Genomic DNA, 26,244 nt, shown 5'->3' with positions numbered 1-26,244 from the left:
GCAGAGAGAGTTTATCACACACTGTGCTGCGTCTCTTTATATGGCAAATGTCCCATTAGTTACTTGTCACAGTGTTTCATGGTAAACTAGTAAAATACAATCTTAGAAATATAAAAGTCCAAACTACAGAGCTCAAGCAGTTACATCTTTTGCTGAAAACTGAGAGGAAAGCAGTTGGTTTGTACATGTGGAAGGAGTGCACAGGTAAGCAAAGCATAAATTAACAAGTTTCTATTGCACTGTGTTAATACTTCTCGCTTATATTTTATTCAAATATCCCAAAGTACTTTACAGAATTATTGTCCCAACTTTACAGATGGAGAAACTGAGGCACAGAGCTAAAGTGACTTATCCAAGGTCATATAATTAACTGGTTGCAGAGTTAAGAATAGAACTCAGGACTTCTGAGTTCCAGACTTATGCCCAAACTGCTGGACTATGCTGTTTTGTTACCTCCTTTAAACTATTCCTACTTCGTATTTAACAAGACTGCTGTCTCATTTACAAGGTGACCCTTTCTCAGAATAGAGTGAACAAAATAGTGCCCTTTGAGATGTCAGTGAAAAATTACTATCCCAATTTCACCTTGGGACTTACAGATAGAAATGTATTTCTGAGACTTCTGTAATAGTTGACATTTAAATCATTGCAGACGTGGGGTGCTTGCTCTTTCAATAGTTACAAAATATCTTAATTTTATTTCAGTGTCACATTATTTCAAAAATTGTTTATCCTTCTTTGATAATTGTTTCATTCCTTTATAATGTCCTCTCTTTTCCCCAATCCCTCTCCAATACCTAAAGGGACGCCAGATATTGCAAAGGATGGTTGTGGATTCTTATTGAGTAAAGATAAGTTTAATGATATTGCAATGTTCAATTACCAGAAAATGTGTGAAAGCCACCCTCAGTATGTCTAGTAATCCTCTTAGTCGGGCTTTGCACACATCAAAGAGGGACTTAATATTTAATTATGCTCTAGGTGCTATAGGTAGTGGTCCCACAAATCAATATGCTGCTGGGAAACAGGCCAGCTCGTGCAAAATTAAAAATGTACTTTATGCAGGCAGCTACCTATCTAACAGTCAGAAACACAGCAATTTCCAGTTCTCTAATGATTAGTTAACAAAATTAAAAATTCAGAGGTCCTCATTTTTCAAAGGCTTCAGAGTCCTTAATTCACATTCCAGTAGCATCCCACAGCTACTGGCGGGAGGAGGTATGTGTTGTTTTAATCCCCTTGATACATTTTATCTGAGCTTTTCAGGTTCTGTAATTTTCTAGTTAACTGGTGCATGAAAAATATGGGTCAAAATACTGACACTTTCTTTAAATATATATATATATTTTTGGGGTAAGAGAAAATGAGTGCCTTAGAATTTTCATGTTTTAAATTTTACCTTATCCATTGAGGATAGATAACTCATTCCCTGTCATTATAAATGAGAAATAATAGAGTTTATAAGGACTTCCAACAACATGACTAATGTATGTATTATGTCTACTTACAGCACATGTGTGAACGCATTAGTCATTCAATTTGGTCACCAATTCTACATAATTTACAGTAGTAAAAAGTTAGAGCTTTACCCTGGCAAGCAGAAGCTACTGTAGGAATATAAGACCTTTAGCAAAGGTTCTGTATGTAAACCAATATTTATTAGTTAGCAAGTAGGATTGTTTAATTATTATAAGAATAACATTGGTCATTTGTGTTTGTGTGTGACTTGAATCCAAATAGCATGCGTAATTGAGAGAAGGTAATCTTATATAGAGTTTCCTTTAATTTTGGTATATCAGACATTGTCATGCTCTTGAGACTATTTTGGAAAATCAGGAAGTTAACTAAATATGAATTTGGAGCCTAACTTTAGGCTCCTGTTTTTTTTAAATTATAGCCTTGAAAAGTGGCATGAAGTGCCATATATATATACACACACACACACACACACAGTTCTTTTTATTATATATATATATATATATATATATATATATATATATATATATATATATAAAGATCCCTCAGTTCTTTTTATTTTATATATATATATAATAAAAAGAACTGAGGGATCTTTTAAATAACAGCATTAATGTACACGTTAATGTAATGCTTTTCCTGGAATTTCATTCTGGAAGATGTCCGTCTCCTCCCCCAGCCATCCAGAAAAGGTATGTAGAGGACAAAGGCAGTGTATGTTGATCTCAACACCTAATTAGAAAGAAGATACTGAATTATTGTCCAGTCTCTCTTGAGTGACGGAGGTCTTTAATGTGAACACCATCAGACAGTAGTGGCCTTTGGCTGTTACTACCCTTGACTGAATCCGTACTGGCAAAATAGTAGCAAAGGTGCTATATCAGTTGTCCCTGAGTCGTCTTGTTCAGTGGCTGAGTGGTTAAGGCGCTCAACTACAGTTGTGAATGTCCTGGGTTAAAGTTTTGCTCAATCTCACACTGAAAGGCCAATTCACCCAGCTAGAGAGTGGCCTTATCCATCTGGTTAGGGCAGTCAAAGACCATCAGACATCATTCTGGCTACAGCACTCCCTTGTGTAACATTGGCTATGGAACTGATGTGCCTTAACCGCATCAGCCTGATGAGCCATTCACTCTGGAGAAACTTTTGACATCTTGTAACCTCTGAAACCTTACTTAATACATAAGAATTAATGACCATATCTATTTTTAGTTAATGAATTAATTAGAAATTGCTTATCATTGCTTTGAATCGGGTGTTTATAGTATATGTGGATTTACTGAAGGAAAAACTAATCAAATGAGAAACATGCAGATTTTTAATGTTAAACTGTAAAAAAAACAAAAACAAAAAACAAATAAACTCAATTTGCTGATTATGCAGTTTCTCCGTGTGAAAAAGTGCAGCATGCATAGCTTCCGAGAACATCATATTCAACTATGTGATTCATTAAGCAGTTCCTATAACATGCAAATGGAAAATTGATCAGTATGCACTCAAGCAAAACAAAGAAAACATCAGATGAAATGAGCAGAAAGATACAGGACAGTTTAAATGCACAATATATGCATGTTAGTTTGAAATATGGATGTAGATATAGATAATTTACAAATGCCTTTCCCATTCTATTAGGGGATGAGAGTATCTTATCTAGTATTCTGTGGCCAGTATTCTGTGGACAGATATGTCAAAGGACGATGAAAGAACCCCCAGGAAGCAGATGTGGGATAATCTAGTCTCCACATTAGGTCACCTCCTTATCCTTTATTTCTGGAGATTGATTTAAAACCTGAAGCATGAGATTTCATATCAGTTTTATTTTTTTGTAAACAATAGCTGTTTTAACTGTGGATATTTTTGTAATCCATATATTGTAAATCGCTTTTGGAATCTTGCTAAATTCTTGGCCTCAACAACACCCGGTGACAATAAGTTCCATAGTCTATTTATATGTGTGAAAAGGTATTTCCTGTTTTGCATTTTCCACCTGTTAATTTCAATGAATGTGCCCCTTTGTTCTTCTGTTATGGAACAGAGAGAATAGAAGCTCACTATCTACCTGTAAGATTCATTACCGTTATTTATATCATTTGTTAATTTGTGTATTTTATCATGTTGTCATTATTGTCTTGTTCCTAAAGCGAACAATTCTAATATTTTCATCTCTTCATATGAGCGTTTTTCTATGTCCATAATCACTCTTATCGCCTATCGCTGAACCCACTCTGATTCTGCAATATATCTTTTGAGATGAGGTGACTAGTATTCCAGATGAGGCTGCTGTATTTATTTATATAATGACAAAATATGTTCTGTATTATTCACAATCTTATTCCTTATGCAACCTAACATCTTGTTTGCTTTTTTTTTTTTTTTACTGCACCTGCCCATTGAGTAGAGGTCTTCATTGAACTGTCCACAGTGACTCTCAGGTCACTTTCTTGAGTTGATACAATTAATTTAGAACCTTGTAAGATATGAGTTGTTTAATTTTTTCCTTCCAATATGCATTACTTTACATTTATCAGAATGGGATTTCATCTTCTGTCAAATAACCCATTCACTGAGCTTAGTTTAGGTCCCTTTGAAGTTCCTCATGGTCCTCTGTGATCTTTACCAACCTTAATGAGTTTGTGTTATCTGCAACTTGATACTTCACTGCTTACCCACATCTAGAAAATTAATAAATATATGAAATAACACTCAATAAAATAAACTCAATTTGCTGATTATGCAGTTTCTCCATGTGAAAAAGTGCAGCATGCATTGCTTCCGAGAACATCACATTCAACTATGTGATTCATTAAGCAGTTCCTATAACATGCAGATGGAAAAGTTATCAGTATGCACTCAAGCAAAACAAAGAAAGCATCAGATGAAATGAGCAGAAAAAGATACAGTACCAGAGATACAGTACAGACTTATAACAGAACCTTGAACCTATTAATCTTTTGCCATTTCAACTGACCATTCAATCCTAACTTTTTTGTCTCCTAGACCTTTTTGGTCCATGACAGTACTTTGCCTTCACCCCATAATCTAATTTCTTGAGAAGCTTCTTGTGAAAGACCTTTTGAAAGTCAAAATTGTCAGATGGTTTTCCTTTATCCCCAACTTTACTGATGTGTTCAAAGAATTCTAATAGATTAATTGGACACAGTTTTCCCTTGCAGAAAGCATACTGGTTAGCCTCTATTATATCGTGGTCTTCTATATTTTTGTCATTCTATTTTTAATAATCGTTTAAGCCAGTGTACATGTATGGCTTATTAGTCATAATGTCTCTGTAATTAGTCTGTAGTTTCCTCTGTAACTCTAGAGCCTTTTCTAAATATAGGTACAATATTCTCTATCCTCCAGTCCTGTGGAATTGTAGCAGGTATTAATGAGATCACATATTTTTGTTAGCAACTCAGCTACTTCATAATTAAGTTCCGTCAAAACTCATATATGTATACCATCTGTGCCTGTTGACTTAATGCTTTTTAAATTATCCATTTGTTCCATGCACTTGATGCAATGCAGATTTAGGTATCATTCTGGCATAACAGTGATGTGCCTCTGTGAGCTGGTAAGTTCAAACAACATGCTGAAAGCCAACCCAACTTTCATTCAAAACCCTTGCGTACTCATGATTGAAGCAAACATATATGGAAGACAAATTTCCAAAATCTCTTAGTACACATCCCTTCAGTTCATTTAGACACTTCTATCTGCATGTGTTTTTAAAAAAAGAAAAATCCACAAACATGACCATATTGGATCAGACCAGTGGTCCATCAAGTCCAGTATCCTAGCTGTGACAGTGACCTGTAACAGCTGCATCAGTGGAAGGTGAAAGACACAACATTGCAGGCAAATATTGTACTCTCAGAGAGTCTCCTCCTACTTCCCATGAAGGATTGACTTACGATTGAGACATGAGTATTTATATCCCTTCTGAAATCAGGGAGTAAACAGAGGTCAATGCTCTGTGATAATGGAAATAAAGCCCTGGATAGAGAAGGATATGCTGTCTTTAAGACAGTTCACATAAGGCAGGCCTGCACAACATGCGGCCCACGTGGGCTCACTGTGCAGCCCGCGGGGGTTGAGTAGATGGGCTCACTATGCTGCCCATGGAGGGGTGAGTAGGCAAGTGGCAGGTGATGGAGGAGGGCTGAGTAGGCGAGCCAGGCGGGTGGAGGGCTGAGGGGGTGAGTGGGCAGGCAGTGGCAGGGGGGGCAGATGAGCCGGTGGCGGGGAAGGCGAACGAGCAGGCAGTGGCGGGGGGTGAGTAGGCGAGCCCGGGGAGGTGGACTGAGGAGGTGAGTGGTGAGTTGGTGGCTGACCTGTTCTACTGATCTGGTCTGGCTCCCATCCCTTTTCCCAGGGCCTGCTTCAGGCACCAGCAAAACAAGCAGATGCTTGGGGCGGCACATTTCTAGGGGCGGCTTTCTGGTGCCGGCCATCGTAGGTGCCGACTCCGGGGCATGGAGAAAAAGTGCCCTCGCTGCCCCAGCTCGCCTCCGCCTGCTCCCCTGAGTGCGCTGACGCTGCTCCGCTTCTCTCCCCTCCCTCCCAGGCTTGCCACGTGCGAAACCGCTATTTCGCGCAGCAAGGCTGGGAGGGAGGAGAAGCCTAGCGGTGGGCGCTCGGGGGAGGCAGTGGTGGTGGAGCGGAGGTGAGCAGGGAGCAGTTCCTCTACTTCCTCTTACTTCCTGCGCCCCCCCCACCCTAGCTCACCTCTGCTCTGCCTGCTCCCCTGAACGCGCCGCTTCTCCGCCCTCCCTCTCCTGAGAGGGAGGGGGGAGAAGCGGAGCGGCAGCACGCCCTGGGGAGCAGGCGGAGCGGAGGTGAGCTAGGGCGGGAGGTCACGGGGGGCCTGCAGGAAGCAATGGGGGGGGAAGAAATGCGGCACGACGGGGGAGGAGGCGGTGCTGGGGATTTGGGGAAGGGGTTCAGAAGGGGTGGTTGGGCCGGGGGCAGAGGGGCATGAAAAAGAAACGGGAGGCGGCCAAAAATTTTTTTGCTTGGGGCGGCAAAAATCCTAGAGCTGACCCTGCCCTCTCCAAGGGTTGCAGCTGTCTGGAGGTGCCTGCCTTCCACACCTTCCTCATTCACACCTCATTCATTCAACAGGGCAATTGATTACAAAGTGGGGGAAAGATCTTATTCTACTTGTAGCAAAAAGACATTTTTCTTTTACCTTAATTATACTACCTTAGGGGCCTGCTATAACATATTACCAAGGTTCAATACTGCTATTTCGGTGGGGCGGCGCTGGGGAAGGAGGTTTTTTTCCCGCGGGACAGGTGGCATGGGGAGCTGGGTGTTTTGGCGGCTTGGGGTGTTGTTTCCATGGGGCGAGTGGCGCTGGGGGGGGGGGGGGTTGTGTTTCGGGTGGGGGGATGTGGGGGGGGGGGGCGGGGTTGTCGGTGCTCAGAGGGTTTCGGCCCTCTGCTGTTTTCTTTGGAGTAATATGGCCCTCGCCGCTTTACAAGTTGTGCAGGCCTGACATAAGGTATACAGAAAAGAGGAAAAGGGAGGGTTGAGGTCCTCTTAGTCCTGGCCCAGAAGGCTCTTTGGGCTTGCCAGATGGCCAACGACCCCACATTCTGTCTGCAGAAAACACCAAACCTCTTGAAGCAGAGACTCCTTCATTCAGCTTGAGAACATCTATAGTTAAGAACTTGGGCATCAGAAGAGACGTGTAGTTCAAAATGGCTTCCCCATTAACCTCTGATACAGTTTGATATTGAGACAGAACTCAACCAGGATATTTCATTAATTGATGTGGTCAAATTTATGTTTCTAGTTTGAGGGGAAACAGAATGCTCTGTGGGGTAGGGACTGCCTTTGTGTTTATGCACTGCTCAGCACGATGGTGTCTTGACCTCTAAATACTATTGTCATCGGAATATAATAATAATCCCAAAGTTCTGGTGATATCAGCTACACTAGAGTTTCTCCAAGAGGTTTGGTTGGAGTCCATTCTAGCATATTTCTCTAGTATAGTAATCAAATTCTGCTTATCTTTTCCCTCCCCACTTCTGCAATTCATTGCCCATTATATTCCATGAATGATGAAAGAAGCTGTGCAACAGAATAAGAAATTATTTACCTGATAATTTTCTTTCTATTAACAGCTTCTCTCTGAATTCAACCCATCCTGGTATTCTGGTAAAGGACCAGAATACATATTGAACGCTTTTTCTAAAGGGAGACTTAGACATGTGTTGTCTCAATGTTAATTTAATACATTATATCAAGTTGCTGTAGCTGATTGCTGGAGTGTTTCTATAGCTGTGGAACCTCCCTTCTGATGGCCTCAGCTGAAGGGCAGAAATTAGTCCTGGAGCCTCCAGCAACACTGTTCGGCCATCTTTGAATTCCACAGGTGGGGGGGCGGCATTAGCCCATGAGTAATGAATTTAGAAAGATGCTGCTAACAGAAAAAAAAATCAGGTAAGAAATTTCTCATGCCTCTCTTCCAGATTGCCTGCTGTAAATTATGCTTCTGTTTTTGTTGCCCTTCACTAGGGTCAGATTTCCACATTTTGAAGAATTGATTTGGCTAAAATATAAAACATTACCATTTAGCCATATTGGTGCATTCCTTGCCTTCCTGTTTCTCTTTTTGTTCGGCAGTGCATATTCCTTCTGAAACTATTATCATTCCCTTAAGTAGTATCTAAGCCACCTCTGAGGATTCTACTTACTGTCATTTGGACTTTAGGGTCTTTTTGACCAAAGTTCTCATTTTATTAAAATCTCCCTTTTAAAGTTTAATGTCTTTGTCCTGTTTTGGTATCTTACTTCTCCCTTGCATGTTGAACCTAATTATACTGTGGTCATTATTACTTAGTGGCTCAGCTACTTTTACTTTTTGAGTTAACTCTACTTAAGACCAAGTCAAGCGTAACCCCTCATTTTGTGTGCTCCAGAACTAGCAGTTCCAAGAAGGAATCACGTACATTGTCCACACATTTTCTCACTAAACCATGTTCCATTATGTTATTTAACCAGGTTATACGTGGGTTGGAGGGTTGTGTGCCCTCTGACACCGGGGTGCCTCCCTTTTAATATTCTCCTTTCCATAGTGCATGTGAGGATCATGTGGGAGCTGGAGCTGAGGAACGTGGAACAGAGCTCCACATTGCCTAGTCACTCATTGACCGGTTAAGGGGGGGGATGAGGGAGATGATTGGCTGCAGTAAACTCCACTTCCTGTCCCTGTCTCCCTGTAGATGATGTAGTTGTCAGAACGAGGTTTCAAGGCTCACTGTAGGTCTAACTCAAGCACCGTTTGGGGTCAAGAAGGAATTTTTCCTCTGGGCAACACTGGGGAGATTTTCACCTTCCTCATAGCATTCTGGAGGCCAAATAGATGGAGATAATAAGGATAAAAGAGACAGTTTTAAACAAACAAAACAAAAAGTGGAAGATATGGAGGGGGACTGTAGGAACATTGTTACAACTTGTATCCAGTTCAGTAGGTAAGAGGCTTCAAGGGTCCAGCTACTAGAGTAAACCAGATCATGGGTCTCAGGAGGGAATTGGTGGGCCCTATTAACTTGAGGCAAAAGAAAGTCTTAAATCTAGGCAGACTGAGCTCCCCTTCACAGAACCCTATTTCATGCTTGCTGGAGGGAAGGACGGATTCAGTACTGGGCTGGATTATGAATTGAGCAATGGAGGTTTGCTAAGATAGCCAGCCCTCATTCCTTGGTTATATGGTGTGAGGTCATTTATCTCTGAACTGAACCCAGTTAATGCCTGATGGATTGTGGGGATGGAGTGGGATGATCATCTTCCCTTTAATTTTAAAGTTAAGAAAGTTGCAGCCTGTCACATCTCGGTCCTCATTTTCCTTTGTATCCTGATGTAATATATAAGTATGGAAGCTAAGTTTGTGTAGGGGTTAATTTTTGCTTTCTGTTCATATGGATTTCATTCGATGAGTTACCATTTGCTTAAAAAAAAAAGTTAATTGGTTGCCATAGCTGTGCAATAACATATACTGCGTTATCAGAAAGAGTGCTGAGTAGCTTTTTTATCTATGAATATAATCAGAATTTTAAACTCACTATATTATTATAACTATCTTCCTTGGGTAGTTCTGTGTTTATCAGCTTGATACCAAAGTGCTCTTGTTAAGAATCACAAATGCATAATAAAAATTGGAGGAGTGTTAAATTGAAATATACTTTCAAATTACTAATGTGATACTGGAATAAGAATCTGCATTTGGATCAGTAGCATGAAAAACTTTAAGATTATTTACAGAAAGTGTTTTTTTTTTAACACAGTATAAAAATGCATAAGCATTTTACCTTACCCAGGTTATCGTATTGGCACACTTGCAGGATGTCATTATGATAGAAAAGTTAATTTTGACAAATATTCATTTGCACAAACACAGTTTAAAAAAATATTTTTAATCTATTAGCAAAATAGATTAGAAAAAATTGGACCTTATGTAATTATTGTGTTGATAGTCACAGGGTTGAATACTGGGATCGTGTGCATACTAATGTTAGTATTACTCATAACCAAATGCCTAAAGAGCAAAAGTATGGACTTGAAGGGAGAAATGCATGACATTGATATAAGAGTTTAAAATTAAAGGGCATCTTTTTTAATCTTGGGTGCCAAAAAGTAGGTACATAGATCCATATTTAGGAACTTCAATACATGGGCTGATTTTCAAAGTTTGTGGTCACCCAGAGTTTCTGCTGACTTTAGTTGGAATTGTGGCTACTTAGCACCTCTGAAAATGAAGCCTAACTTTAGGTGCCTAACTTGAAAACTTTGACCTCAGTGCCTTCTCGAATATAACATCTGTCCAGGTTCCTTTCCCACTCTGAACTTTAGAGTACAGATATGGGGACCTGCATGTGAATCCCTAAACTGAATTACCAGCTTAGATCTGGTTTTGCTGCCACCATTCCCAAGTACTAACTCCATTCCCTGGGTAGCCTTGAGAGACTTCTCCACCAATTTCCTGGTGAACACCGATCCAAACCCTTGGATCTTAAAACAAGGAGAAATTAACTATTACCTCTCCTTTCCCCCCCACCAATTCCTGGAGAGTCCAGATCCAACCCCCTGGGATCTTAAAACAAGGAAAAATCAATCAGGTTCTTAAAAAGAAGGCTTTTAATTAAAGAAAGAAAGGTAAAAATCATCTCTGTAAAATCAGGATGGAAAATAACTTTACAGGGTAATCCGATTCAAAGAGCCCAGAGGAACCCCCTCTAGCCTTAAGTTCAAAGTTACAGCAAACAGAGGTAAACCCTCTAGCAAAAGGAACATTTACAAGTTGAGAAAACAAAGATAAACCTAACACGCCTTGCCTGGCTGTTACTTACAAGTTTGAAATATGAGAGACTTGTTCAGAATATTTGGAGAGCATGGATTGATGTCTGGTCCCTCGTAGTCCCAAGAGCGAACAACCCCCAAAACAAAGATCACAAACAAAAGCCTTCCCCCCCACCAAGATTTGAAAGTATCTTGTCCCCTTATTGGTCTTTTGGGTCAGGGGTCAGCCAGGTTACCTGAGCTTCTTAACCCTTTACAGGTAAAAGGATTTTGGAGTCTCTGGCCAGGAGGGATTTTATAGTATTGTACACAGGAGGGCTGTTACGCTTCCCTTTATAGTTATGACAACATCCTACTATGAAAGTGATCAAATAAATTATTTATTCTTTAGAACAGCACTGATAGAGCAGTTTATATTCTCTCTCACTCCCAATATTTTTTTATTCTTCCTATGCAAAAAAGGAGTGGAGGGAGAGGCTTGAATCTCTGTACCTAGAACTTAGCAGTATGAGAGAAGTACTTTTTATATGGAAAAAGGTTGCGAGTCTATATAGGGTTTTCAGCCCCACTTAATGTTTTAAATAAGGATGGGGGGAGGGATAGCTCAGTGGTTTGAGCATTGACTTGCTAAACCCAGAGTTAGGGGTTCAATCCTTGAGGCCACTTAGGTATCTGGGGCAAAATCAGTACTTGGTCCTGCTAGTCAGGGCAGGGGGCTGGACTCAATAACCTTTCGGGGTCCCTTCCAGTTCTATGATATAGGTATATCGCCATATATTATTATATTATATATAAATAGTTTATAAAGGGTTAATAAATGATTAACAGCTGTTAGATATGAGTAACATGTCCTTATAGATGTTTAAATTGCACATCAGTAGAAGGCATTGATGGTTGTAGGTGATGGCTTAAAGCAGCCTATTTACCTATCAATTGACACTCAGATGATATAGGTTTTTAAATTATTAATTAAATTATCTATTAATGATATTAAAGTCTTTTTAAACTACTTATAAATATACCCTTAATATAAAGTCTTACATATATTAAATTACTTCTTTGCCAAGATTGGACACTGGAAAACTTAGATGGCCTCTTAAAGAATACAGATAAATATATTTTACATTCTGCCCACATTTAATCAGTTTTATGCATTAGACCATGCATGCACGTTTACTGAATCTATATACATTCCCCAGTTAAGGTTTGGTTGTGTGCTGCATGTCAAACAGATTATGTATTAAACTATACACAAATGAGTTCAGAGAAAACGGTTCTTGGCTAACTTCACAAAGAAAGGCACCTTATGATATGACTGAAGCTGTCTTTAACACCTCACTGTTAGGTTCTTTTTAGCACAAATAGTTCTAGATCTTGTTTGCATTACTCACTGATTTTAGTGTCAGCAGGCTTTGGTCTGTGGTTTGTAAGATCATGGAAACCTTTGCAATATCTATACACAGTTGAATAAGGGCCTGATTTTCTGAAGTGGTGAGCACCTGTGACTATGGAGTTTCAGTAGGATCAAAAGAATTACACCAGATCAGACCTGTGGTCTGTCTAGTGCACTATCCAGTGTCTGGTACCGGGTGCTTCAGAGGAAAGTGCAAGAAAACCTGCCCTTAAGGAACTTTTCTCCTTATTCCCAGTAGCTAGAATCTGATTTATGTCCTGGAGATTGTTTAGAGTCCTTCCAAACGTTTCTTTTTTAAAAAAAAAATTATATTTATAATTGAATATCTTTGTTATACATTTTTGATAGTAGACACTTCCTGTTGGCCTGAAGGTCCTTTCAAAAATCCTGATTATGATAGCCTAAGTGCTTAGGGCATTTACATCTGTTCCTTCCTTTGCATGTTACTTCATGCCCCATCTTTCCAATAAGTGGAATATTCTACCCAAAGAACTCTAGCCTGCCTGCCTGCAGTTTCATTAGAAGTGAAGTTTAAAGAAGAAGAAAAAAAAGATCTCAAATTAGCAGCTCAAGTTGTCATTCATCTGATAGTGGACATGACCAATCTACGGGACAGAGTTTTCTGACTAGGGGCAAGTTTGGCTGAATTCAGTGATCTGTATCAGCGGTATCAATTGACTAATGTTCACATAATCAAGCTGCCTGCAGTTGTTGGTTCTCATGCCCATGGATAACCCCATGGGTACCTCTGTGTATACGATGTTTTGAGAAGTTTCCCCTTCAAAAGGACACTTAACTCACAAAAAATGATGAAGTTGTTCAAAGCTCCCAAGCAGATCATGTCATAGAATCATTGGGTTAGAAGGGACTGCAAGGGCCATCTAGTCTAATCCCCTGCCAAGATGCAGGATTTGTCTGGCTAAATCATCCAAGACAGATGGCTATCTGGCCTCCTTTTGAAAATCTCCAATGAAGGAGGTTTCACAATCTCTGTACGCAGTCTGTTCCATTGTCCTACTGTTCTCAGGGTTAGGAAGCTTTTCTCTGAGATTTAATCTAAATCTGCTATGCTGTAGTTTGAACCCATTACTTCTTGTGCTGCCCTCTGTGGCAAGAGAGAACAACTTTTCTCCGCTTTTTCTATGGCAGCCTATCAAGAATTTGAAGACAGTTATGTCCCCGCCCTCAATCTCCTCTTTTCCAAACTAAACATACCCAGTTCCTTCAGGCTTCGCTCATATGGTTTGCATTCCATCCCATTGATCATCATTGTTGCTCGCCTATAGATCCTTCCCAGTTTCTCTACAACCTTTCTATACATAGGTGACCAAAATTGGAATATTTAACCTGATCTACATTAGTTAAACAAGTTTATCCAAAAACTAAAATTCCACATGATAACCTTGGCCTCAATAATTCCCTCACTAGAGGCAGTCATGTCATTCGCAGCTCTAGACCATATTTGCATATAGATATCCATCCAGCCCGCAGGAGGTTCCTCAAGTTCCACTTCCACCAAGATAATTGCTAAGTCAGAGTCCTTCCCTTTGATGTGGCTACAGCACACAGGGTGTTTACAAAAGTTTCTTCAGAGGTGGCTGCTTGGATGAGAAGGGAAGAATTCACAGTCTTTCCATACCTTGATGTCTGGATTCTCACAGGCCACTCCTACGAGGATGTCCACAGGTCAACCCGTGTTCTGCGTCAGTCATAAAAAATCCACATTGACCCCCATGGAGTGCATAGACTTCATAGGGGAGACGTTAGACTCAAATACAGCAAGAGGGCATTGAAGGGTTTCAGGTCATGAGTGCTGTCATCCACCAGGTCACTATTAGACCCAGAAAGTCAGTCAGAACTTTTCTTTTCCCTCCTTGGCCACATGGCTTCATGCACATACATGACCACCATTCATCAGGCTACATCTATGAGCCTACAAGCCTGGCTTCTCTTGGTGTTCTCACCAGAGAAGGGTACCATAAAGGCCAAGGTCACAATTCCACCCAAGGTATTAGCCTCTCTTGTCCGGCGGACAAAATCGGAGAAGTTTTGGTAGGAGTCCCTTTCCTCACACCAACACCACAGGCAACCATCATTACCAATGCCTCCCTCCTGGGTTTGGGTGCACACATGGGTGATCATATGGCACAGGGCATCTGGACCTACCAGAAGCCCAAAATACACATCTGCTTATTAGAACTCATGGTGGTCTGTTGGGCCTGCAATGCCTTCCTGCCACTCATCCAATCCAAATATGTTTAGTTAACATTAGACAACATCACAGTATTTTATATAAACAAGCAAGGGAGAATGAGAGCTTTCTCTTTGTGCATAGAGGTAGTCATCCTGTGAAACTGGTGCATCAAACATCACATAACTCTATCAGCAGCATACTTACTGGGGTTTCCAAGTTCCCTAGCAGACTGCCTCAGGAGACATGTTTCTGTGAATTACAAATGGGAGATTCATGATTCATTTTTCAGCAACATCTTCATTCCATAAGGAAAGCCATCCTGGGACCTTTTTGCCTCAAAGGCGAACCGAACCGGAAGCTTCCTTGGTACTGCACCAAAGCAGCCCTGGGGAAGAACTCTTTGGGAGATGCCCTCCTGAGGTCATGGAAGGTTCATCTGAGATATTCTTTCCTTCCAGTTCCTTTGATGCCACAATTTTTATGACAGCAGCCCATAGCGTGGCAACCTCAGCAATGGGTGCCCCCACCCTGGTCCTCCCACCAGACTGGCCATATTGGGACCCATGGGCGTTATACAGAACCCAGAACATGCAGCCCTCCAACTCATCCAGGTCCAGAACACCAAGATCACAGAGATCACCTTCACCTTCTGCCCCAACCTCCTCAGAAGCTCTTGAGGAGGAATCAGAAGCAATTGAAGAGCCACCAGAGGGTGACACCATCCCACCCACCCACATCTCCTCTCCGTCTCCTGACGAAACAATAATGCCTCCTCCTCCCACATCAGGCGATGACTTTACATCCTTCCAGTAATTATTTAAACAAGTGGATGACTCCCTCGACATTTCCTTGTCAGAACTGCTGGAGACACAGCATAAGCTGACAGATATTCTCTATACATCTCCTACTGCCAAATGAATGCTCCCATGATGGACCCAGCAAAAACTGTCTGGCAGACGCCAGCTACAGCTCCACCTTCTTGTAAAAGAGCAAACAAGAAGTACCACGTCCCAGCTAAGGGAGCCAAGTTTTTGTTCACACACCGAACCCCTAATTCATTGGTGGTGGAGGCGGTTAATCAAAGGGGAAAGCAACATCTGGCTAGTACCACCCTTTATGATAAAGATTGGAAACACCTAGACTTCTTTGGCAGGAAGGCCTATTCCTCGGCGACCCTCCAGTTTAGCATAGCAAACTATTCTGCATTACTGGCTAAGTAAACACACAACATTTTTTGCACAAATGACAACGTTTATTGAACATCTTCCAACAGATAAAAAAGAACAATATAAAGCTAACATAATAGAAGGCTCCCTCATTGCCAGAACGGCCTTACAGGCTTCCTTGGACTCCGCTGACACGGCGGCCTGCTCCATCGCCACATCCATAGTCATGGGGAAGGTGTCCTGACTCCACCTTTCACGCTTCCGGAAGGAAGTTCGGCCAACAGTAGAGAACTTAGCTTTCAAAGCTCAAAAACTGTTCGCAGGAGGCACAGATGCAACCGTACACACACTCAAAGATTCCCATGCTATATTGAAACCCTAGGAATATATGCCCCGGGAACAAAAAGAAACAGGGCAGATTTTATACTCAACGCTTCCACACTGCTCTGTATGCCCAATCTCAAAGATATTATGACCAGTGCCTCAAACAATGTCAGACAAGACGCCGACAAGCCCCAGAGTAGTCAGCGAAATCTCAACCATCCAGTTCCAGACAAGCATTTTGAAGTGTTGGTCAAGGACACAAGAGCCCCACATATTCCACTGCTAAAGTCACTCGTAACCTCCAGCCCATTTGGGGACCACCTAATCTTTCTACTCGGTCTAGGCAACCATTACATCAGACAAGTGGGTTCTGGAAATCGTACGCAAGGGCTATTCTGTTCCTTTTGCCTCTGTCCCGCCTACCCACCCCCCTTCCCTCTTCAGAGACCCATCTCACAAGCATCTGTTACAGCATGAAGTAAACCACGTCCTGCAACTAGGTGCTGTAGAACCCATACCTACCAAGCACAGGGGGAGCGGGTTTTATTCACACTACTTTCTCACCCAGATGGAGACCCATCTTGGACTTGTGCAAGCTAAACAAGTTTATCAGAACACAGCGCTTCAAGATGATAACCCTAGCAACCATAATTCCGGCATTGGGGAAAGGAGATTGGCTCTCAGCCCTCGACCTACAAGACGTCTCTTTCCACATCACTGTTAATCCAGCGCACAGAAGGTTTCTCCGATTTACACTCGGGAACCTCCACTACCAGTATGAATGAACAGAGTGAATTCATTTGCTTTTAGAGTGTGCTACAAATCTCTATTTTCTCTGGGTTTTTGCTGAGGAAACAGGTTGCAGTATGTGACTTATATGTGGTAATTAATTATTATTTTGGGCATCTGAGTTGTTTTCTTCATGGGAAGTTACTTATGTAAGATTTGAATTTTTACATCCAGTGTCTTTCTGTATATTATAAATGTTTTCAGAAGCACCCAGTGTCTTAGGCTGATTTAAAGAAAAATAAATAACTGAAAAAAGAAAAGGTTTTACTTTTGTTAGTTCTGTAGGGTCAGTAATAGCTATATGTATTTCATTGGCCAAATGGCCAGCTAAATTCCAATTACAAAATCTTTATTGTTGATTTTCACACTGAGTTAGCAGTGTGAACAGTTACTTTGCAAAAGTTCTGTTTGACTTGCATACTTACAGATTTTGTATGGAAGTAATGGTGAATAAAGATGCAACAGTTGGATATAATTATGACTTTTTGCTCACCAGTCCGGTGTTTTAAAGCCTTCCTCTCCTCCCATAATTCACCCTGTTATGTTCATGCATTTTAATGCCCACATAGGACATTAATTAATTAATTGCAACAAGCTTTTTAACCATGTGGCTCTATGCAATAAGTGGCTTGCTTAGTGACTTATCTTATGCATATAATCGAGAATGTACCCCAAGTGCGTATTGTAAGGAATGATGATCTAGTGGTTGAAGCATAGGACTGGGACTAAATTAAGTTAAATTTCTGGCTGTGCCAAAGACTTCCTGTGCAACCATATCTGTGACTCAGTTCCCCAATTGTAAAGTAAGGATATTACTTCCTTTGTCAGCTTGATCTATTTAAATTGTAAGTTCTTCACGGCAGGCATTGGCCGTTATTGTGTTTACATGGTATTTAGCAGGATGGAGTCTTTAAGTATTATCATAATACAAATAATTGTTTCCACTATAGCTCTTTAGAACCCTCCAATACCTAAGCACAGTGTTCCACTTCCTGAGTGGAAGCTTTAGCTCCTGAATTCTTCTTTTGCTTTTTCTAGGGCTAAAGAAAAATATTTTGTGTTATTTTAGCATAGTATTTTAAAATATAGCCCATATAACATCCACACTGTTTTGAAAGCCGAGCAGCTGAGAATAAATATAATATATATAAATATAAATGTAATGCATTTTAGCAGGGGTTCAGGGTGACTTACAATGTATTGCCATATTAATTCAAATTTACGTTGCAGCCAAGGATATGCGAATATTTTGAGATGTTTACATTTACAATCTGGTAAAAGTAATAAAATGGAACTTGCAAACATGTAAATCAGTAAGTTGTTGGTTGAAACTCCAAGACAGTAAGAGCAGAAGCATTTGTTGTTTTATCTATCAGGCATTGATTTTAAGCAAAAAATATATCTTTTTGTAACATCCAGGCAATTATAATAAAGGAAAACATTTGTCTGAGTTCTGAATCTTCTTCCCCTGCCAACGCTCACCAATGTTTGTCTCAGAACATTAGTAGTATCCAAACAATGTCCACTAAAACCAAGAGTTTTCCTTTTCTTAGAAGAATAAAAATGTATTGAGCTGAATACATTTCAATACAAAAAAGCTCTACTTTACTTTGCTGCTCACCACCTCTGTTGATAAGTGTAGTTCAAAGTAGACTGCATTTTTTTTTTTTTTTGGCCAGTCTGACTGAATCATCTCCTTTTCACTGTAACTTTTCAATCATTCTATTTTATGGCAAAAGATATCTCCAGGTTACCAGCTTCAGGTTCTTCAATTATATGACTTAGGCAATACAGCATTTACAACTCTAGCAGATGTTTCCATATTTTAGGAACGATGAAACTTTATATAATGGATTTCTGTGCCTCAAGGGCACATTTTAAAATAAGCACCATACAGTGTTGGCTAAAATTAAAAAAAAAAAAGATGTAACAAACTAGAGGGAGTGACGCAGTACAATACTATGCCACAATCTTTGTCACCTCTGCCTTTGCCATCTTTGCCTCAGTCAAAAACTATTTGCTCATGATTTTTTTTAAAAGTTTATAATCGTATAATTTATATAGCATAGTATTTCTTTTAAAAGCTACAGTGTCAACAGCTTTTTACAGATTCCATCTATAAGGAACTGTTTGCATATTGACTCATCTTCAGGAGTGTCATAATATGATGAATATACATAAAGCAATAGCAACACTATGAGAAAAAGGAAAAAGATCAAACTTTTGAGTCATTGAAATTGGATAACCGATATCTTGGAGGATTTCAGTGCTTTGAAGTCTTATGGCTTCTAACACCTTTAATCTATATGTGACAGAGAAAAATGTACACTTTTTTTTTAAAAGAACAGTGTGCTTTATATGAAGTGCTGAGCATTTAATGCATAAAGATCTTCTTTTTATCCCTGCCCTGCAGCAAAGAACATGCACTCAGAGTATCCAGTAAGGTAGAACTTCAGATAAATCTGTGCTCAGATACCATAAAGCTGAGTGGATTAGAAAAGCCCGAGACACGTGCTAAATTGCTTTTATTATTTATAACATTACAAAAAAAATCTGAAACTCCTATACTTCATGTTTTTGCACATGAAGCCAATATTTGTTGCTGAAAATTTGAAGTAAATGCCCTGAAAACTCATGTGATGCAATTGAGCATTAGTAGTAAAATTGGAGAACTGCAGTAGGTTGTTTGGTAAAATATTGGACTCCAAAGGTAGCTTTTTTATATTCAGGTAATTATTTCAGTTTTCAATAGATATGCAAGAAGCCAGCAAGGTCAAGATTATTTCTGTATATGAGTAGATGATTGAACGTGTGGTGTCAAATCCAATGAATCTGTTACTGATAAGCAGACTGTAAGTATTAAAGAAATATAGCTGTTGTAATGGCTAAAGTCACCTAATTCAATGAGGTGCTGTGTGGTTATGCTCCACAACAACAGACATGAAATATCAGAGATAAAAGGAAAATTAAATTCTGGCTTGTGAAATGGTGTAGCGGTTGCAGAATACAACTGAAATAATCGGTTCACTTATGAATTCCCAAAACATGTTTGGGTAACTGGATTGATTAATGCTGGGAAAAAGTGGGTCAATTTATTAGCCAGAGTTAACTTTTTTGGGATAGGGCTAGTATCATGACATCATAAGCAGTCATGGCCACCAACTCACGAAACCTTGAGAATAGATAAAAGTGAAAGCAGTCAGAAGGAGAAGAAAATATTCTTCATTGTGCTGTTTCCTCAAGCCACCTTGATTCAAGCACCTGGTATGTAGTGTTTATTGCAAGTTGATCAACCATTGCACACACTTTTGTATATGTCTAGGTGTGTTCTTGTCTAGATGTGATGATCAAGTTATTTTTTGAAGATCACCAGTAATTTTCAAACACTTACACATGCTTTTAATTTTAAGTATGGGTGTAGTCCCTTGAAAGCAATGGAATTTACTCACATACTTACCATTTAGCAACTGGGTAAATGTTCTGCAAAATAAAGTGTAAAATACTTTCACATTAGAGTACAGCTGGGTGGGAATCAGTTTTCTGATCTGGCAAAACTTTTTGAGATTGCAAAATGTTCCTGTTACGTATCAGGATGAACCCCTACCTTTTTGAAGGTTTTTTTCCAGGGGTGAGAGGGGAGGGAAAAAATAGACAAATAGCTGGACGGCCAGGGTACTCACTTGGGATGCGGGAGATCAGGTTCAAATCCCTTCTCTGCCATTCTCCCACATTCATTCATAGAATCATAGAAGATTAGGATTAGAAGGGACTTCAGGAGGTCCTCTAGTCCAACCCCAACTAAATCATCCCAGCCAGGGCTTTGTCAAGCTGGGCCTTAAAAACCTCTAAGGAAAGAGATTCCACCACCTCCTTAGGTAACCCATTCCAGTGCCTCACCACCCTCTTAAGGGAAATAGTTTATTCCTATTGATCATCCCATAAATTTTCATGAGTACCACTTTTTAATTCCTTTCACAAGCCAACTTGCACCCATTGTGTTTAATATTTGTATAGGTAGGAGAAAAACTTGAACACAAAATTGTTTTTTTTGTTGCTTAAAAAAATGATCATGTTAATGAGGAAGTTGGGCAAACCGAGCTGGATCTCTCATGTTTATCAAAAACTAAAATATCACTTCTGAGGATAATAAAGCATCTGCCATGAAACATGTTCATGGAAATGTTTGTCTGTTACTACATCTATAGCTTAAGTTTGTCTTGATAATGCTGCATTATTTTGTGGCATTCAGAGAAGGACACTTATCTCTATGGTAGACTGCATTCAGAAATGTTGTGGGTACACTATCATTTGATACCTTGGCACACTACCTTTTTCTTATCTTGTAATATTAGATGTCACTGTGAATAGATTGTGGTTTGGTTTAGTTTGGAGGTGGTTGTGGTTTCAGAAGCCTCTTGAGCAAGGAGTTTTAAAGAGTGTGGCAGAAAAACTTGTCACTGTGTAACTGAGAAGGGATCTCAAGGTTTTACCTTCAACTTATTTGTCTTTATGTATCCTTTTTTGTGTGTATTAGTATTTATGTGTAGTAACTTCTTCCCTTAGTAGGTATGTTTTACCATTTATTTTTGTGCTGTGTAGTGTCAGGAAAACATTTTAAAAAATCAGTCTTTCCACACCTGTCTTATTTATTTATTTATTTATTTATTTATTTATTACAATGCCCACTTCTTTTGTAGGCTTTTTCTTTTTTCTGCTGCTAGGAAAGATTTATCTTCTTACAATACAGTGGGCTATATTATCTGCAGATTTTTCATGACTTGATGCCACAAAAGTTATACACACATTAAACTGTCAGGTGCTCCACAGAATGTGAAAATTTACACTCTGAATAGTCTCACTAAAATCAGTGGGACTTCTCATAGAGTGTAATGTGAAGCATGTACCTAAATCTTTGCAGGATTGAGGCTTAATGCATTTTTAATATTGCAGTCATCCAGGAATACTTTTAAGAAATGTGCATAACATGGCATATATATGTGGCCATCCTGGGTGGCTTATGGCATAAGCACTATAGGCCCTAAACCTCTAGAGTCAAGTGATTACATGAGACCATCAGCTTTTTTTTTTTAAGTGAGTTTTTAGCCCTTACTGTTGCACAGAAAAGCTTAAAAACATGAACCGAGCATAATCAATGCAATGTGATGTCTAGTGACATGTCTAGGTTCTGCCATTGAATATTGTGTACAGGAGAAAAGTTCATGTCAAGATCTCATCCCATCTTTGAAGACCTTAATTCAAATTAAAAAAGCAAGGAAGGTGAAAGTAGCCATAGTGGTGATTACAGCCATAATGCAATTTTGCTTTTCCATTATACTTAGGATTGAGCTTTATTTCAAACTACCATCCTGTAACAATGCACTAGCAATAGGAGATGATTGGAAGAAAGAAGCATATGATAGATTGAAGAAGACAAAATTGTGTGCCGGGGGGAGGGTCTTTGATGTGGAAAAAATATTTTTTTATTCAGTGAGTCTAGACAAAACTAGTAATTCAACAGAGGTAAGCATGCCTTTCCTCTGCCTCTTACCTTCACACTACGCCACCTTTCTTTCACCATTCCTCTACCATGTTGTTCATTGCTTTTACCGTTAATCACTCTCTTCTGGCTCCTCAGACATCTACAAATATATACTTTCATTTCCTCTGAGAGCTGTGTGAATAACTGATTTTGTTGTTGTTTACTGACAGTTTTAATAAAATCATCTCGGATCAAACCAAAACTACAATTTTTTTGGTGCATCGAACAAATCTGAAAAAATTCATTTAATTCCAACTGTTCAACCCAAAATGAAATGTTTTGTTTTGATTTCGGCCACTGTTAACCTTCTGTTTTAGTAAAAATAAAGGAAATAAAGGGCTAGAGTCACAAAATAATGGAGTTTGTACTACTCTGCTCTGCTTCCTGATACCCAGTGCTTAGGGCGCTTACCTGGGATGTTGGAGACTCTGTGGGCAGGGGAGGGATAGCTCAGTAGTTTGAGCATTGGCCTGCTAAACCCAGAGTTGTTAGTTCAATCCTTGAGGGGGCCACTTAGGAATCTGGGGCAAAATGGGTATTTGGTCCTGCTAGTGAAGGCAGGGGGCTGAACTCGATGACCTTTCAAGGTCCCTTCCAGTTCTAGGAGATAGGATATCTCCATTAATTTAAATTTAATTTAAATCCCCACTCTGGATTAGAGAACCCCCAGGTAAATGCCCTAATCCTGGGGTTATTGGTTTTATTGGGGGGGTGAGGCTCTCTGTTTCTCCACTTGAAGCTATTCCACTTTATATTAAATACTTGACTAGTTATTGGGCCAAAGGGACAGAATGTGTGACTCTATAGACTAGTGGTTAGGGCATGCAGCAGGAGTCAGGGTCAAATCCCTGTTCCAGACGGGGAATTTGAACCTGGGTCTCCCACATCCGGGGTGGGTGCCCTAAACACTGGGCTATTCAATGTAAGTGAGGGGCACCACCGCTTCACTGGCACCCAAATCCCCTTGCAAATCTGGCCAAAAAAGTTGAAAACTTTTGTGTTGACATTATCAAAATGAACCATTTTGATGTTTCCTAAATAGTTTTCTATTTATCATTTCAACCAAAACAATTTGCCGAAATCGACATAAATTTGCAAAATGTCAAAATGTTTCTCAACCAAAATCTACTTTTTCAGGCAACCAAAAAAAGTTTTGGGTGAAAAATTTCCCTATCTCTATTTCTTTTCTTGAAAACCCACCTGTTTCTCTAATAAATGGCGGTGACATTCATATTATGGTACCATATAAGTAGTGAACTTGAAATCTTAGACTAACATTTCTAGGCAGATAGTAGGCATGTTTATATTATTTAATATGGCCGATTACCTGTACTAAATATTTTAAATATCCAGTATTTTGAAATAATACTTCTTCAGATATTATTTTTATTTATGAGACATTTTCAGATGCACCCTGGGGCTGGAAGCAAACTGTCAACATTGAATATATTAAAGCCACAAATTTGTGTAGGCATTTCAACAAATTAATAGGCAATCTGTATTTTCCAACCTCTTTTGAAAATATTGCCCTTGTTTGAGTCACTCAAACTATGGGAACATGAATTTTAGTCTTTTAAAGTTGCTGTAGAACTGAGAAAATCTTTTTGGTCCAATTGATGTTTTAGAAACACTTTTGCACTGAAAAAATATAACTTTTAATGTTGTGTATCGTAACTGAGCTGAGGGTAATATTTGATGATTTAGAACTTTTCCAGGTTTTTGGGGAAATATTTTTCAATACAAAAATGTTCTAATGTTAGAGAGGAAGAATTTGTATTTATATATTAAAGCTATCTCAGTGCTAGGGAACAAATTATTTTTTAAACTGGCAAAAATTTAACAGGTTGACAGTAATTAGATACATCATTTGAAAAGTCCTGTTTGTGTGATAGCCAGACTTTTAAAAAGCATCTTCTTCTCATTTAATAGCAAACTCCATTTAATAGCCAGACCTTTTTACCTTGCACTTTTACCATGAGAGCTGCAGAAAGTAATTATATTTAATAGAACCTGTCCTCAATTGAAAGCCTCGGGGGAAACTAAGTACATTGTAGAAGAAGCCTTGTTTTCTGAGTAAAGATGCATGGTGTACAGAGATGGAGAGGATTTTTTTTTTTAATTTATAGTACATATGGAGAGAAATATGTGCTAGTCGACAGCTGTTCTGTGTGGCAAACGTGAGTTAAAAATCAGCATCCAAATTTCCTTCTCCAGCGAATGAAGATTAGATGCCAATTTAGATAGAACAGTGGTAGTTTTTACTCTGTGTGTTTGTGTAGGGGCGAGAGGGTCATTTTTTAAATAAAGTAATTTTACACAGTAATATATGTTGGGAAATTATCAGAGGAACTTTTTTTTTAAAGGGCTAGGGAATTTTTAACTGATGATGTAAAAAGTTGGAGGTGGAGGGATCACTTGAACTAATCCATTGATCTACTTGTGTGGGTTTCATGTTAATTTAGGAACCTCATTCTAAGTAATTTCCCATCATCTATGTGCTTCCTAGTTTCAAATGCATATAACTGAAGATTAAGAGAAAATTGCTTGGGCTGTGTTTCTGCCTTGTTTTACAGTAGTGATGTCCTTTACAGATCAAACACATCATATTTATTGTTACATAGGTATGGCAGAGTTAGCTGATTTAGATCCTGTTCTTATATGGCTTTATTTTTCTTGCAGGTAGAGATCATTGATATTGAAAATGAAGAAAAAAGATATTCTCTCTTCCTGGAACTCCTGCACGCTAGTAACAGTCAGTCTGAGTTTCAGCACTTAGTTTTACTCCTGCAAGCTTGGCCACCTATGAAAAATGTAAGCATGTAAGTATTCCTTCAAAGAGAAACCTGGCAGAACAGTATGCTCTCTCCTACTTTGATTTTGAAATTACTGAACCTTTCATACAGCCTCCGGTCAGTGAATTCAAACAAACTGTTACATAAAGAAGTATAACCATCTTAAATATGCCCTTTTGGAAGGCACACAGAAGGCAATTGCATATGTAGGACAAGAAGTTTCTTCTGAAAAGCATCTTCGAGGAGGCACACATTTAATTTTGCTGATCTCCATGTTTCTTATTAAACTTCAAACTGCCTAGTCCAAATAAAGACTTTATAAATGCTTGATTTTCAAATCAAAGCCTAGCTATCAGCACCCAGTGGAAAACCTGCAGAGAGGAGGGGAGGGAGTATGTGATTGAAGATTTTCACTCCAGTTCTGGCTCCCTCAAAACTCTTTCTGAAGCTGCTCTTTTGGGCAACGACTGCAGAGATACATTCCAGGGAAGGGCCAAGAGTGGAGGGAACATTCCAGACTTTTGTAGGTGACCAGGCAATGGTATGTTTCTCTTCTACACCTGCTACCAAGTTGTCCGATACCAGAGTAAACTACAGGGAAAGGAGGAATGTATTTTTGTGGCATTGTGCACAGTCCAAAGCCATTTATATGGCACGCCATAATTTGCCAATATTTTTGTATCAGTCTTTTGTCTTCCTGTCTACCTGTAGTGCTTCTATACATTCCATTTGTTCAATACTTTGATCATGGCTTCTAAGATTTAGAGAGTCTCTTTGTCTCTACATTATGCTGTCAGCAGTAATCCATCCTTCTATTCATCCTTCCAGGAGAGCAATAAAATTAACTTTTTATGGGCTAGCCAGCACAGAGTACCATCTTTCATCTGTCAGCAGTTAGGTGAGAAAGGCTGGTTACTAACTTCCACTTAACTTTGAGTTTCAGACCCCATTGATCACATTCGGTTTGAATATAGAGAAGACTTCCAAAAAGGCTTGTTTGAAAAATTAAGGTATATTTTTATTTTCCCGAAAACTAATACTTTTGTGTGCATTTAAGGTACTGGTATGTTAGGGACCAAACTGCAGTGATTATTCAGCTTGAAGCCTTTATCAGTGTGTTTGGGATTTGTGGACTAAGAACTGAACTCATTCTTTACTGCCTTTTCATGAACAAAGAAAGCATTTCTCAGGCATTAAAACATTATAGGGTGTTCACTGTCTGACTTGTCCTATATTCACATTGTCAT

The 26,244-nt window shown here is 39.4% G+C and overlaps 1 protein-coding gene across 2 annotated transcripts in view; it reads left to right on the top strand.

Moving 5' to 3' along the window:
- Positions 1 to 26,244, top strand: part of NBAS (NBAS subunit of NRZ tethering complex) — a 356,127-nt gene that overhangs the window by 285,129 nt on the left and 44,754 nt on the right. For both annotated transcript variants that reach the window (XM_054023471.1, XM_054023470.1), the window contains one exon: positions 24,885 to 25,024. In XM_054023471.1, the coding sequence (XP_053879446.1) occupies positions 24,885 to 25,024 (140 nt within the window). The remainder of the gene's footprint in view (positions 1 to 24,884; positions 25,025 to 26,244) is intronic.

Source organism: Malaclemys terrapin, chromosome 3, assembly GCF_027887155.1.
Source record: "Malaclemys terrapin pileata isolate rMalTer1 chromosome 3, rMalTer1.hap1, whole genome shotgun sequence".
Taxonomy (NCBI): domain Eukaryota; kingdom Metazoa; phylum Chordata; order Testudines; family Emydidae; genus Malaclemys; species Malaclemys terrapin.
Note: the sequence above shows the minus strand (reverse complement) of the source record. Positions and strands in the feature narration are given on the sequence as shown.